Source organism: Chironomus tepperi, unplaced genomic scaffold (assembly GCF_022539635.2).
Source record: "Chironomus tepperi strain 1889 unplaced genomic scaffold, CSIRO-AGI_Ctep_v1 contig_167, whole genome shotgun sequence".
NCBI classification, from domain to species: Eukaryota; Metazoa; Arthropoda; class Insecta; order Diptera; family Chironomidae; genus Chironomus; species Chironomus tepperi.
The window spans coordinates 11,885-25,781 of NW_027226289.1; the positions used below are offsets into that span (position 1 = coordinate 11,885).

Genomic DNA, 13,897 nt, shown 5'->3' on the forward strand with positions numbered 1-13,897 from the left:
GAGCTTAACTTGACTCTAGTATTGATGGACGATTGATCTGAAGCGCAACTTGAGAGGTATCGGTTAATTGGTATTTGAGCGATTTAGATCCAGTTCCAAATGAATTTGAACTCTGATTTAGCATAGATTTATGACAATTCTTTATTGAGTCTGTACAGCCATGAACGAAGTAAGATAAGTCCAGCTAGAAGCTTGCGTGAAGTCGATAGCTAAAGTTGTATTCTGGTACAAAAAATGTCGTCAGATTTTCTGCAAAACAATGTTTTCACTCTGGTACCGTGCTGTAATCGGGATGCATGATCAACTTTACGCTACAGACAACAGTATTCATATTCTCGAATAGCATGAATCGATTAATCGATCAAAAATCCGACCATTGGTTCGAATGATTCAAACTTGATTCAGTTTAAATGATTTGGCCACATATCAGAGTATCACCGGCCCTTTACACAAGAATGAATCTATTAACCAACTTGAACTATTCAGGATCTTGTCTTTTTTTCTACTAAGGCAGATATAATATCTTTGACTTCTAAGTGGAAAAGTCTAAAATAAGGATGCACGTCATAAATTTTCGACCACGTACTACATACTTTTTGGAATGTGATCACATTTCCTTCACACCCTCTTTGGTACCATGAGAAGCTCATTGAGCTCTTTTGCTAGAGTTACTTACTTTAATAAAGGAACAGATAAATTGCGATCCATAGTCTTCCTCAAATGTCACAGGTGAACATGGTTCAGTAATTTTATCTACCGTATGAAAATTGTCATAAGTATTATAAGCCGTTCTCGTGAAATATGTCTTTCTATAATGACCAACTGACTATCGTTAAAGATTATCTATTATGAAGGAGCAAAGATCATTAAAATTATGATTATGTGATAAATACACGAGCAATAAAAGCAGGCATTTTGCAATTCCATAGCTTTATTTATTGCAGACACTCGGCAGATATGATGTGACAGACAATATGGGAGTAACCAATAGAATATTACCCTTATCAATGCATAGCGACGAAAAAAAGAGAGACAAAAAAAAAAAGATATACTGAATGTGTGCACACATCAGATATGCAATTATTAAAAAAAATGAAAGAAAATGCTTTTAAAATGATGAGAGGATCGACTCGGTATGTAAAAGGAAATGAGAACTATGGCATACACTGACTATTTAAATGGAATTGATGAAATGAAGTCATGAATATTAGAATGCATATACACATGAATTCTTTCTTTTCAATAGTTTCTTTATGAATAGAGGTAGATTAAAAAGTTTTGCATTTTATGAACTAAACCTGAGAAAAGAATCGATCTAAAGACATTAGATCATCAGTCTTTGGACGCTAGTTGATGGTAAACTTTCGAATCTCTTTGGTTATCATACTTCTAGTGCTCAAATAAGAATCGTGAATCTGTCCCCAGGTCATATTTGCTCTGGCATTATTTCTCGAGTCATGAGGATCATCCAGGATTTTTTTTTAGTTTGTCTGTCTGATTAAAAACATATTATGAACTAGTATGATGGATATGAAATGGTTTTTAAATCAAAAATCCGAGCCTTATAGCTTTGTTTGTTTCTTTGTGGTCATGAGCTCATGAATGCGATTGAATTATTTATGGCTTTCATAGAATTAAAAGAAGGGTTTTCATTAAGTTTAAAGAGTCAAGTCAAGTCATTAGTAATCAGATATCGAATAGATTTATTCAATGGTTGTCCAGAAAGTTTTTTGGACCGTCGTGCGACTTTTTGGATTGAAGTGCAACTTTTTGATTGCTTATTTAAAGAAAGTTTGTGGATTAGGAGATAATCGAATTTCCAATGACACTCCCAAGGAGCCAATCCAGTTTAAAATGCATCGTGGTCAGATTTACATGGAAAGAAGCTGATTGATGCCGTGGAAGAATCGAATTTGGGATACTTTTGTGGTAATTTACAGACGGAATTTGCCAGCTTCTAGAGTCAGATTTAGAACTTAGTTACATACTTACTTCGATGGAGGTACATGGATCACAATGTGATCCATAGGCTCAACGAGTGAAGTAAGTAAGTAACTGCTTTCCAGGTGTGCTATTCCTGTCATACATATGGCAAATAACAATACATTAAAGAAATCACACTCTACAAACTCTGACTGAACCGATCATTCCAAAAAAGCTCTCCTCAAAAGCTCTGCTGACTAACATATCAAACACCCAAAATCCCGATCCATAATCCCTAACCCAAGAACTTTATGATTGCTGAGAACTGAAAAAATTTGCTGTGGTGACAAAAATCCCCTGTAAGATTTCCCTCTTTTATATACACTTACTGTCTATCCATATATGCCTTTGAATGCGCGTAATTTATTTCTCCCATCACCTCCACTCCTTTTTTTCGCAGGGATACAGAAAAAAATGATGAAAAAAATGTCTTCACATAATACCTGATGCTTTTTTTTTGCTTGCTTTCTTTTCTTATTCAAACATTTAAGTGCTTTGAACATTGAGATATTTACTGCTTGCTATTCATGTTGGGGGAAAGTTTTTTTTTTAATGAAAATTCTTTCTTATCCAAATTTGTGTGATATAAGAGGAGCTTAAATGAAAATAGTATTGATGGACGATTGATGGAGGCGCATTGAGAGGTATTGGTTAATTGGTATTTGAACATTTAATGGTTTAAATGAATTTGAACTCTGATTTAACCTGGATTTATGACAATTCTTTATTGAGTTTGTACTAAAAAAGAACAAATGGATAAATCCGGCTATAGGGTTGTGTTAGGTCGATGTAAAGTTGTATTCGTCATAAAAATTGGAAAATATCAGCAAGGCTATGTATGCTTTTTGGTTACATGCCGTATTTTAACGAGGTAAGCTGAATAGTAATTATAACCTCGAATAGCATGAATCGGTTAATTGATCAAAAATCCGACCTTACGTCCGAGTTACTCAAATTTGGTTCAGTTTATGTCATCAGGCATCATGTTAGAGTAACACTGACTTGAATATATCGATTGACCAATTTGAGCTATTCGGGATCTTGTCTGTCTTTGTATTTGCTATGGCAGAAAATGATTTTGTCTTGGAAATGTTAAACAAATGGAAAGTCAAGGGCATCACCTATAGTTATTCTTGCTGAAAATTTGACCGACTTTCGTTCAATGATACATAAAATCACTTTCTTTACCCTCACAACACAGAATATGCTTTTATGGTACAGAAATACCACTATGGTACCTAATACCTGTGTCTTTGCCTGTAAGAGTTACTAACTTACTTAACTGACCTTACAGATCTTTTGTATCCTACAGCCTCCGATAGATATTGCCTATACCGGGGTCTATTGCTGAATATCGCTCTCCAATTTCCAATAATAAATGCAATATTGTTTCTATCAACAGTTTGAGTTCTTTGGTCATCCTCGCAAGCTTTGTCCTAGTTTATATAATAATATCATTATAATTTTCTATTTCAACTAAACTTAATCACAATTTTGATAATTTTGGGAATTCTCAATCATTTTGATCAATTCTACTGCTTTTTATTTTGTTAGACACTCACCAGACAATCAGACAGACAAAATGCACAATCTATCGATTTAAACCCTTTAGAAATTGCACTAGAAACAGAGAGACAAAAAAAGCAAGAAGATATACTGAATGTGTGCACACATCAGATATGCAATTATTAAAAAAATGAAAGAAAATGCTTTTAAAATGATGAGAAAAAAAAGAAAGTATTAAAAGAAAATGAGAACTATGGCATACAGTACTATATAAATGGAAAGAGGAAATGAAGTCATGAATATTAAATGCATATACACATATTTCTTTCTTTTCAATAGTTTCTTTATGAATAGAGGTAGATTAAAAAGTTTTGCATTTTATGAAAAAAACGAGAAAAGAATTATCAAGACATTAATCATCAGTCTTTTGACGCTAGTTGATGGTAAACTTTCGCTCTCTTTTCTTCTCATACTTTTTTTTGTGCTCTATAAGAATCTCATTATGTGCTTATCTCATATTTGCTCTGTCATTATTTCTCGGAATGAGGATCAAAAGGATTTTTTTTTTAGTTTGTCTGTCTGATTAAAAAAATATTATGAACTAGTATGATGGATATGAAATGGTTTTTTAATGAAAACTTTAGCTTTATAGCTTTGTTTGTTTCTTTGTGGACATAGCTCATGAATGGATTGAATTATTTATGAATTTTGTAGAATTAAAAAGAAGGGTTTTTCATTAAGTTTAAAGACTCAAGTCATGTCATTTAATGAGCTTGCTAAATTTATTCTTGGTTGACTTGCAAGTTTTTTGGACCGTCGTGCGACTTTTTGGATTGAAGTGCAACTTTTTGATTGCTTATTTAAAGAAAGTTTGTGGATTAGGAGATAATCGAATTTCCAATGACACTCCCAAGGAGCCAATCCAGTTTAAAATGCATCGTGTTATTAACAATACGTGATTGTGCCGTGACGACTGTTTTTGGGATACTTTTGTGGTAAAAAAATGAAATTTGCCGCTTCTAAGTCGATTTCGAACTTAGTTATTTACTTACTTCGATGGCCGTACAAATCAGCTGTGGATAGCCTTTCTCAGATGTCACCTAAAGCTGCTTCTATCACCGGCTTCCGCCAATCGCCAATACCAAATGTAATGCTGTCTCAATTAACAGCTTTAACTCCAATTTTGTATGAAAAAGTCAACTTAATTCGACTCAACTCCATACAAAATTCAAGTCTTCTTCGAGGTCTACTTGAAGCTCAATCCAAAAACTCAACTCATTATTCTAGGCGTTTGCAACTTTCGCTTCCATTATTCATTCCTCACATAATAAGGCACAGTTTTTTTTCTCATTTCCTTCCTAAAAAATATTTAATTTCATATGATGAAAAATTCTCTCTAAAACACTGCAGTGCATTAATATTTAAAGAACAAAGAAAATATAAAAATTTAAAAAAGTTTAAAATTATCTGTTCCATATTCTTGGATATTAAAAAAGTCTTAAAAATTCCTGCTGATGATAAATGCTCGCGTATCTATGGAAAAAATTAATATTCATGTTAGATAAACTTCTTCCTTTCGAATTTTCTGAATGTTTGATTATCAGGATTATGATTAACATTTGTGCTGACAAAATTTATCCTTCTATTATGGATTGGATTAATATCAATTACTAAAGTTGCTTAAATCAGCAAGAATAACATGATTAATGAACATAAATATTCAAAGATTTTGTGCAATCATTTATGCATATTATTTGATGCTGTATTTTTAGCATCAGACACAAAAAAAGAAGATGAATAATTTTGTTTTCGACAAGCTTTCGATCAAATGTGGAATTAATTAATTCACGTGGATGTTATGAGAGATTTACTTTTGACAAGTTGCTAACTGAACTTTTGCTTTTTTTAGAACACCTTCTGGTCCACCACAACAATTTGTAACAGAATCATGAACGAATTTTTAATGTCAAATGTTTTGGATCCCACTTTAAACTGTAGTTTTAAAAGGTATGGTACAATTGCAGTCCTTCCAGCTCATAAGGATGGACCGTTCAACCATTATGTATTATAATTCGGAACAAAAATTGGATTACTCCTCCCTTAAGCATTACGAAAGTTCGTTGATGAATCATTCAGACAGGATCCAGACTGATATAGTGTTAGTTTGGAGCAATCTCATAATTTGGTTGATTGGGGAAACCGAAGTCTGATTCTAAAGCTGACCAAATGTAAAGTATATTCCTTCTCGTGATATCCCCGATACTGTTAAATACACCGTTACATCCGAGATCTGTACCAGGATAAGGACGTTAACGTATAGAGTAAAAAACTATCTTGAGCAGCTCGTCTGAAGAATGGCAGACTAACAATCAAACTAGGAATGGTAATGATTAGAGCCGACCATTTCCGAAATTAACTTGTACAAAGAAAGCAACATAAGGACCTTCATGTGGTATGCTTTGTTACCTTTAAATGAACTGATAGCAACCGTGATATGTATTTTTTAACAGCATATCCAAACAACATTGCTTGAAGGGTAGCAGCCCCTTAATCAGGCTTAATTATTTACTTACTGGAACCATGATCCGATGAAGTTCTCACAGTTTGTGTCTAAAACTGGATCTATCGCTAGCTGTCCTTTGCCAATTGTTAATACCAAGTGGCATAGACAATGACATAGACAGGCTGCCATTTCAATGTCACATATTTTGCTGCTGTGTCTTTATGATGCCTTTACATTGAAATTGCCCTTAAATTTATGAATTTGTAAGGTATTCAATCAATTCAATTCGATTACAGACTAAATATTAAATTGATGGTCAACACAGATCCTGTAATATCTTAATATTAAATGCTAGTCTTATCAACATCTATGCATAATGGTAAAATTACTTTAGAGCTGAACAACTTTCCTATTAATATCGACAACAAGAATTAATTTCTTCAATACCTGTTTACTTACATCATGTAGCAATCAACAAACTTCAACCTCGCTTTCATATCCAACACTTTCTGAATATTTTGTTTGCAGAATAACTTCATAAATATGAAAATGAGTTTTTTTATCAATACAGCAGAAAAAAAAAGTAGTTAAAGGCATAACAGAGAGAGGGTATGAAATGAGTTTTCAAACATCAATTTCCGCTTCCATTGAATGCCTCTGATCAGATCTCTGAATGCGACAATGTAAAGAATGTGAGATGTGAATGCGATTGAAAAGCCATTCAACTACACATAATATGTACAAAAAAAAAATGATGTATAAATACATCCACAGATATTGAGTTTGAGAGCGAAATAAGCAAAAACGAATTGCATATTTATGAATAAAAAAGGAATAAGAGATTTCAACTTTATTATTCATGGAATTTTTTTTGTGTGTTGCTGAAAAGCAGTCACATAATTTTTATTTTTTTTTTTTCATCATGCTTCACCATCCAATCTCAACAGGTTCTTTTATTTCCATTCCCTCCTCTTTCGCACATTTTCATCATCATGAACTCATTCAAATATTGCACTTTTGTTAGGTAAGTATGTTCATGATCATATTTTGACAGAATATGTATTTTGGATTGGAATGAGGGGGAATTATTTTTATTGAGCATTTGGGAATGAACGGCTGCTATAGAAGAGATGAAATAGAAACACTATGACTGACTGTCCTTTGGAAATTCTGAGTAAATTCATATGAAGTGGCACAGGTTAGACATTAACTATTGATTTGCTCGGAATCGTAGGTGTCTAGCTAAATCATTGAAGATTTTAATTTAGGTTAAGCATAAGCTGGCCAAACGTTTTGCCTATGCAAACATGATTTTGGTCTTATTATGATGTAGAGAACAATTCTAATAACTGATCCGAATATGTCGGTTAATCAATCCATATTTGTAATTTCAATCCGTGATCCTGCCATTAAAAAAATAAACATTAGCTTTTCAGACCTTAAAGTCCGTAGCTGCGCGTTTATATGCGTTTCATGACTATTGATAGTTTAACGAATGAGGATCACCAGATCTCTCGCTCAAACGTAGACCTATAGTTTATAGTGGAATCCGAAACACTTTCAAAGTTCACCACCTTCAAAGGGAGGCTGCGAGCCAATCGCTAGATCGGTATTGCTATAATCAATTACCAAAGTATTAAACCATTCCGCCACCGAGCCACTTCGACTCATCCTGTCATTAGGATTTAAAATTAATCTGGTACAAAGTTCCCACTTAAGAGATTTAGTCTGAACGTATGGCTGCAACCCTACAGGAATCATTGAATTTATAGTTTCTCTATCTATACCATAACGTGTACAGAGCTCGAAGTCGAGTGAAGACGACTCGAGTCTACTGCCGCCATCTTCAAGAAAATTGACTCGAAGCAATTGACTTCGAGCTCTGAACGAAGACTTCTAGATACAAACCCTAACAGACAAAGAGCATGCTTTCATGATCCACTAAGACCACAACGCTACCTTAAAGTGTTCGTTACATGCTAAGGATAACTTGACCTTTACCCAGACTTCAATCTAATATACTCTGTTGTAATTGAATCTAGTGACATTTAGTAACATTGTCATCAATACATTATAGATACAGCAAGAACTAAAACTGTGTGATAATTTAAAATATTTCATAATTAAAGCTGTTTTCATCTTAGGTATCACATTTCAAACTCCATTTAATGAAATCAGAATCTTAAGAAGAAAACTTAAGCAATCAAAATTATACAACGAGAAACTTTCTTATGGAAATTTGAGAGGTAAATAAAATTCCATTAAGACTGTTTGAGTTGATGCTCTGATTCCATTTTAATTAATTAAGTTAAGATGTTTGAAGCATTTTTGTCATTTTTTTTTGCTATTTTGAGTGATATTTAATGAGTAATTTAAGGGAATTTACTTTGAAGGTTAATGAACTGTGAAGATTGTTAAAGTGATTTTTAGGAAAATCATACGAAATTTTGGGAATTTAGTTATTTCCAACTATCAGGCATGCTTTTGTGAGCTTGCTCATATTAAAAATCCTAGATGATCTGGATTCTGATATGCTTTCACCATGGTTTAAGCTTAATCTGCTCTTAAGAGCACGCTCTTTGCTTGCTACTTATTTCCAGCGAAGGAAGTAAGGAAGCATGATCCTGAGCGTTGTATTCAGCTTACTCTGCTCTTGCGAGCACGCTCTTTGCTTGCTAGGGTTCCTTCACTGGATGGTGATGCGCTAACAAACAAAGAGCATGCTCACATTAATGAGCATACTCAAAGCAAATTTTTTTTATACAAATGATAATGCTAACAAAAGTTAGGTGTCTGTTAGAGTTGATGGTTGATGTTTAGTACCAAATGATCTACTGTGACTCGTAGGGCATTCATGAAGCGGTTGAACAAGTTTCTGTTCCTGGCTAAAACGACTACTTCTGCTGATTTCTTGTGTTGTTGCTCTTCCTCCATCTCTACAGTTGTACATTGCCCTACACTGAATGTATAGTTCAATTGTAAACCATGGAATCTCTTAAATGTCGCCTGAAACAGTCTCTATCGCTGGATATAGCTAGTTAACTTCCAATACCTATAATTAACACTTAAAGGATTACATACAGTTTTCTGTCAAGAAACGATCATTTTACGTCATCAAGTCATTATGCTGTATCAATTCTCATCGTCATCATCATCATGTGTAACTCAAAAAATGCGCCTTAAACGTCTACAACCCTCACTGACTCATTTTCACTGATTATAATACATAAACACAAACAACGATTTATTAATGCAAACAGACCTTATTGTTCATTCATCAAAATGTATTCATTAAAAGAATTGAATGAAGTTCCTTATGTACATGATATGTTGAAAGAGGTAAGTGAACAAACATCATCAAATATTATAATGATTTTTCACCCCATTCTATACACCATTCATCTATGATGATACTAATGGATCTTTTATAATAAGCTAGTTCATTTAACAAGTCTTAAGCATTGAATAATATCAAAAATTTTTGATACGTAACTATTCATAATGATGAAGGAGGTCTTTATATAAACAGTGATTATGAAGTGTTGAATGCACGGATGCATATTCATAGTTTTCTTGGTAAACAAAAATTTAAAAGCAATTAAAATTCTTTTATGGAAGTTTAATAGTTTTCATGGTTTGAATTAATGGATATTCAACACGTTTACACAAATTTTTGGGTATGTTATATGATGCTTATTTATACTTTGCAAAGTGCATCAAAAGTTTTTCGTTAATTTTCTATTTATAGACAGGAAGAATAAGAGTAAAATATTGTTTTGTGTATGGAAATGCTTGAGATGATGGAACTAGTTGTATTTATGTCAAAAGGTGTGGACGAGGTACGTCCGCATGATATCGCAAATCTAATTCAAAATATAGCTCAAAATGAGAATTCAAACTATAATTTGCCTAGTTAATGGCAACCAGGATGGCGCATGAGGCGGAAATAGTCGAAAATTCAACATCAGTTTAGCGTGACTATGTTGCTTTGGGGAGTTGGGGAAGCTATCGAACTGACTCGCTGGCGGACCAAATGTCAAGTGTTTACCTTCACGTAGTACTCCCTGTTATCACTAAAAAAATGGCGACAGACGTGCTTTAAGAATAGATTAAAAGCCTATTCAAACTCACCTGTAGGTTGGCACAAACAATAGAAAGTGGGTTTACAACCTGCTATTTTGAAATTAATTGCTACAAAGAAATTCAAAGGTAATAATTTGACTATGTTGCTTAGACAGGTTCGATGACCTCAGGTCAGAATCAAGTAGATCGAAGGTCAGAATCAAGCAGATCGAAGGTCGAATTTTCGGTTATTTCTGCGACGTGTGCTTTCAGGGAAATTTAATGTCTAGCAGCAGAATTGTGATGACCGATGTCGGTGACCGAAAGAATAGGCCAGCGTTTTTATCTGCCATCATTTTTGGCCAACCGATAAAATCAGACCGTTTCACAACTCTGTCTAGCAGGGGCGTGGCCAGAAGAGGAAGGGGCATGCCCTTAATGACGCTAACGTCTAGTTGTTACGCATTTATGTCCACTCGTGACAGGAAAATCTCAATTAGGTCCCTATTTTTTAACCAGAACGCGATTTCCACGTGAATTTTATATTAAGTCAAGCCTACTTTTGCATACACAATTCAGTCCAAGCTCTGATTTTAACAGTGTTGTCTAAGCTGGGTGTCATGACGCAATAGTATTAGACAATCTCAGGAAAGTTGTATTAATCTAAAGTCCTTAAAAAAAATAGTCGACCTAAAAAATATTGAGCATAGTCACCATTGTTGGTGTGAGTAACATTGTTTGTTTTATCAAGGACATTTTGTAGAGAATTTAGGATGGTACAAGAGACCATCGATCGCAGTGCCGTTGACATAAGCAAACCCTACATTATATTCTATTATAGTCTCTTTATGCTCTATAAACATGCTCTTTATCTGTTCTGTATAGTAAATTGAAATATGACGCACTAGATCAGGAGTGGACAACCTTTTTTGTGCCACGGTCGACTTTAGATCATTTTTGCGGTAAATTTGAATATTATCAAGGCACAGTCATTGGACCGCTGCACATGAGTTGCTCGTCACTTTACTAAAAGAGTCACAATCATTTCTCGCAAATTTACTATGCTGTATACACTGAGTAATTTTTTGAGATTAAATACAACGGATACTTTATTTAATTTAAAATTACAACAATTTGGACTGTTTAAACTTTAAAGTATTAAATTATAATATTAGTCATTCTAGCAAATTTAAATAAATTGACAAAAATTAAGTCATCATTCATGGACGAAATTCAAAGTGTAAAGTGTGTAGTTATAGGAGACGCATTCGTCGGTAAGACATGTCTTTTAATAACATATTCAACAAAAGCATTTCCAGGGGATTATCAACCAACAATATTCGATAATTATTCAACATATATGAAATATCATGATCAGACAGTCCATTTGTTGCTTTGGGTAAAGTTTTAATTCCAATTTTTAAATAAATTTTAGTGAATTTTCATATAAAACATTCCAGGATACAGCAGGTCACGAAGATTATGAACGAATTCGTCCAATTGCATATCCACAAACTGACGTTTTTCTCATCTGCTTCTCATTAATCAGTCAAGATTCATTTGATCACGTAAAGTCAAAATGGTTACCTGAAATTCGTCATCACTGCCCGCACACACCAATCATTTTAGTTGGAACAAAACTGGACTTAAGAAGTGACAAAAGACGGAAGAAAGACATAAAGGAACATCCAATAACTTATCCACAAGGTTGTGGATTAGCTAAGAAAATTGGAGCACTTAAATATATGGAATGTTCTGCATTAACTCAAAAAGGACTGAATGAACTGTTTGATGAAGTTATTAGAGTTGCGCTTAATGCAGCCAAGCAGCAGGTTACAAGAAGATGTATATTACTGTAAAAATATTAAAATAAATTATTTAAGCCTTAATAAATTAATTGTGCACGCAAATCCGATGATTAATATTCTAAAATATATGTATGTACTGTGTAAGCAGAGTTGTGAATCAGCCTGATTTTATCGGTCGACCAAAAACGGTGGCAGATAAAAAACGGCGAGCGATAAAAGACAATAACCGGTAAAATCAATGAACGACTGGTCGATTCTCTCGGGCGCCGACATCGGACATCACAACTCTGTGTGTAAGTATGTACATACATGCTTAATCATAATCTCTTATGACTCAATGTGCTATTTTAAAACAAAATTAATTTTAAATCGCAATTCCAATATGGCATGATATACTCTGACTGATCTGATGTGACTGACTGTCTTCTAGTAATACATAACTAATTTGATGACTTAGTAATGAAGCTCGAACAGAGCAAAATGTCGAATCTCACAACTTATCATCAATGATGATGTTGTTTGGAATGGCAAGTTTATGTACAGTTTGTAGACTCGGGAGTGATGCTCTATCTCAGTTGTGGGGTCTTTTTGGGAATATAATCAGTTTCATTTACATTTTAATATATTGACGGTATGTGCTGCTCGGTATTTGAGTATATAATAGCAGATATGCACTAAATTGTTCTTAAATGATTCAAATTACGATAAATCATAAAAAATTTGATAAAATCTCTACAATAAACTACTAAAACTTTGAGTTGTAGGCTGTCAATGGCAATCAAAGTTATTTTTAGGTCTTAAGTCCATTGAAGTACTCAAAAAAAGTTACACAAAATTTAATTTAGTCATATTTAATTCTACTCAATATACAGTTATGCAGGACATTAAATGCGTAGTAGTTGGAGATGGATCAGTTGGCAAGACATGTCTTTTAATAACTTACACATCAAAGGCATATCCTGGACATTGTCAACCGACTGTTTTTGACAATTATTCAACAAATGTACAAGTTAATGGGAAGTCAATAAATTTAGGACTTTGGGTGATTTTTTTGTGATATTTTTTTATTGACTTTCAAGTGAAAAAAACTTTTCAAATATTTCAGGATACAGCAGGTCAAAGTGATTATGATCGACTACGTCCACTGTCGTATCCATGCACAGATGTCTTCCTTATATGCTTCTCACTTATAAGTCCAATATCATTTGAGAATGTTAGAGTTAAATGGAATCCAGAAATTCGTCATCATTGTCCAAACACTCCGGCAGTTTTAGTTGGATTAAAAATGGATTTAAGAACTGACAAAGCAACGCTTGTCGGACTATATGAGAGAAATCAACAGCCAATATCATATCCGCAAGGACAAACATTAGCAACAAGAATAGGAGCTATAAAGTACGTGGAATGTTCTGCATTAACTCAAAGAGGTGTCAGTGAAGTGTTTGAGGAAGCCATTCAAGCTGTGCTAAATCCACCAAAGTTGAAATCAAAAAGAAGATGCATTTTGTTTTAAGTTTCACGAAACTTAAGGCTTTATTTATTTTTTAAAATCATCATCACAAATGTAAATTAATTTAAATTCCTCAATGTTCATATTCACACCAAATTTTGATAATAAAATTAATTATAAAACATCGCTATACCAGATACCAGAGATCGAAGTCACTACGATCGGCGGCTAAATGTTCGCTTATTTTAGCGAAAAATTTAGCCGGCTAAAAAATTCGCTTATTTTAGCGAATATTTTAGCTCGGCTAAATCTTCGGCTAAATTTAGCGAACATTTTTAGCCGAGCTAAAATATTCGCTAAATTTAGCGAACATTTTTAGCCGGCTAAATTTTTCGCTAAATTTAGCGAGCATTTTTAGCCGGCTAAATTTTTCGCTAAATTTAGCGAATTTTTTTAGCCGGCTAAATGTTCGCTAAATGTTTATGAATTGAAAAAATGTGTTTTTTTTTCCAACAATTTGGTTACTTGTTTTGATACTTTGTCGGAAATGATTTTTATCTTTCTGGATCTTGTTTTATTGATTCC

General features: G+C 33.6%; 1 protein-coding gene and 1 pseudogene across 1 annotated transcript; both read left to right on the plus strand.

The window, feature by feature from the left end:
• Window positions 1–9,274: 9,274 nt before the first annotated feature.
• LOC139088621 (ras-related C3 botulinum toxin substrate 1 pseudogene) lies at window positions 9,275–11,913 on the plus strand (annotated as a pseudogene).
• An 823-nt stretch (window positions 11,914–12,736) lies between these two features.
• LOC139088620 (ras-related C3 botulinum toxin substrate 1-like) lies at window positions 12,737–13,440 on the plus strand. The gene is made up of 2 exons (XM_070637875.1): window positions 12,737–12,904; window positions 12,968–13,440. Exons 1-2 carry the CDS (start codon window positions 12,737–12,739, stop codon window positions 13,373–13,375), a joined length of 576 nt encoding a protein of 191 aa, XP_070493976.1. The 3' UTR covers window positions 13,376–13,440.
• The last annotated feature ends 457 nt before the right edge of the window (window positions 13,441–13,897 follow it).

Excerpts from the sequence above, each read along its gene's own strand:
- LOC139088620 (XM_070637875.1), top strand. The coding sequence starts at position 12,737 with ATGCAGGACATTAAATGCGTAGTAGTTGGAGATGGATCAGTTGGCAAG. Across the intron at positions 12,905-12,967 it reads CAATAAATTTAGGACTTTGG|GATACAGCAGGTCAAAGTGA; the intron begins GTGATTTTTTTG and ends CAAATATTTCAG.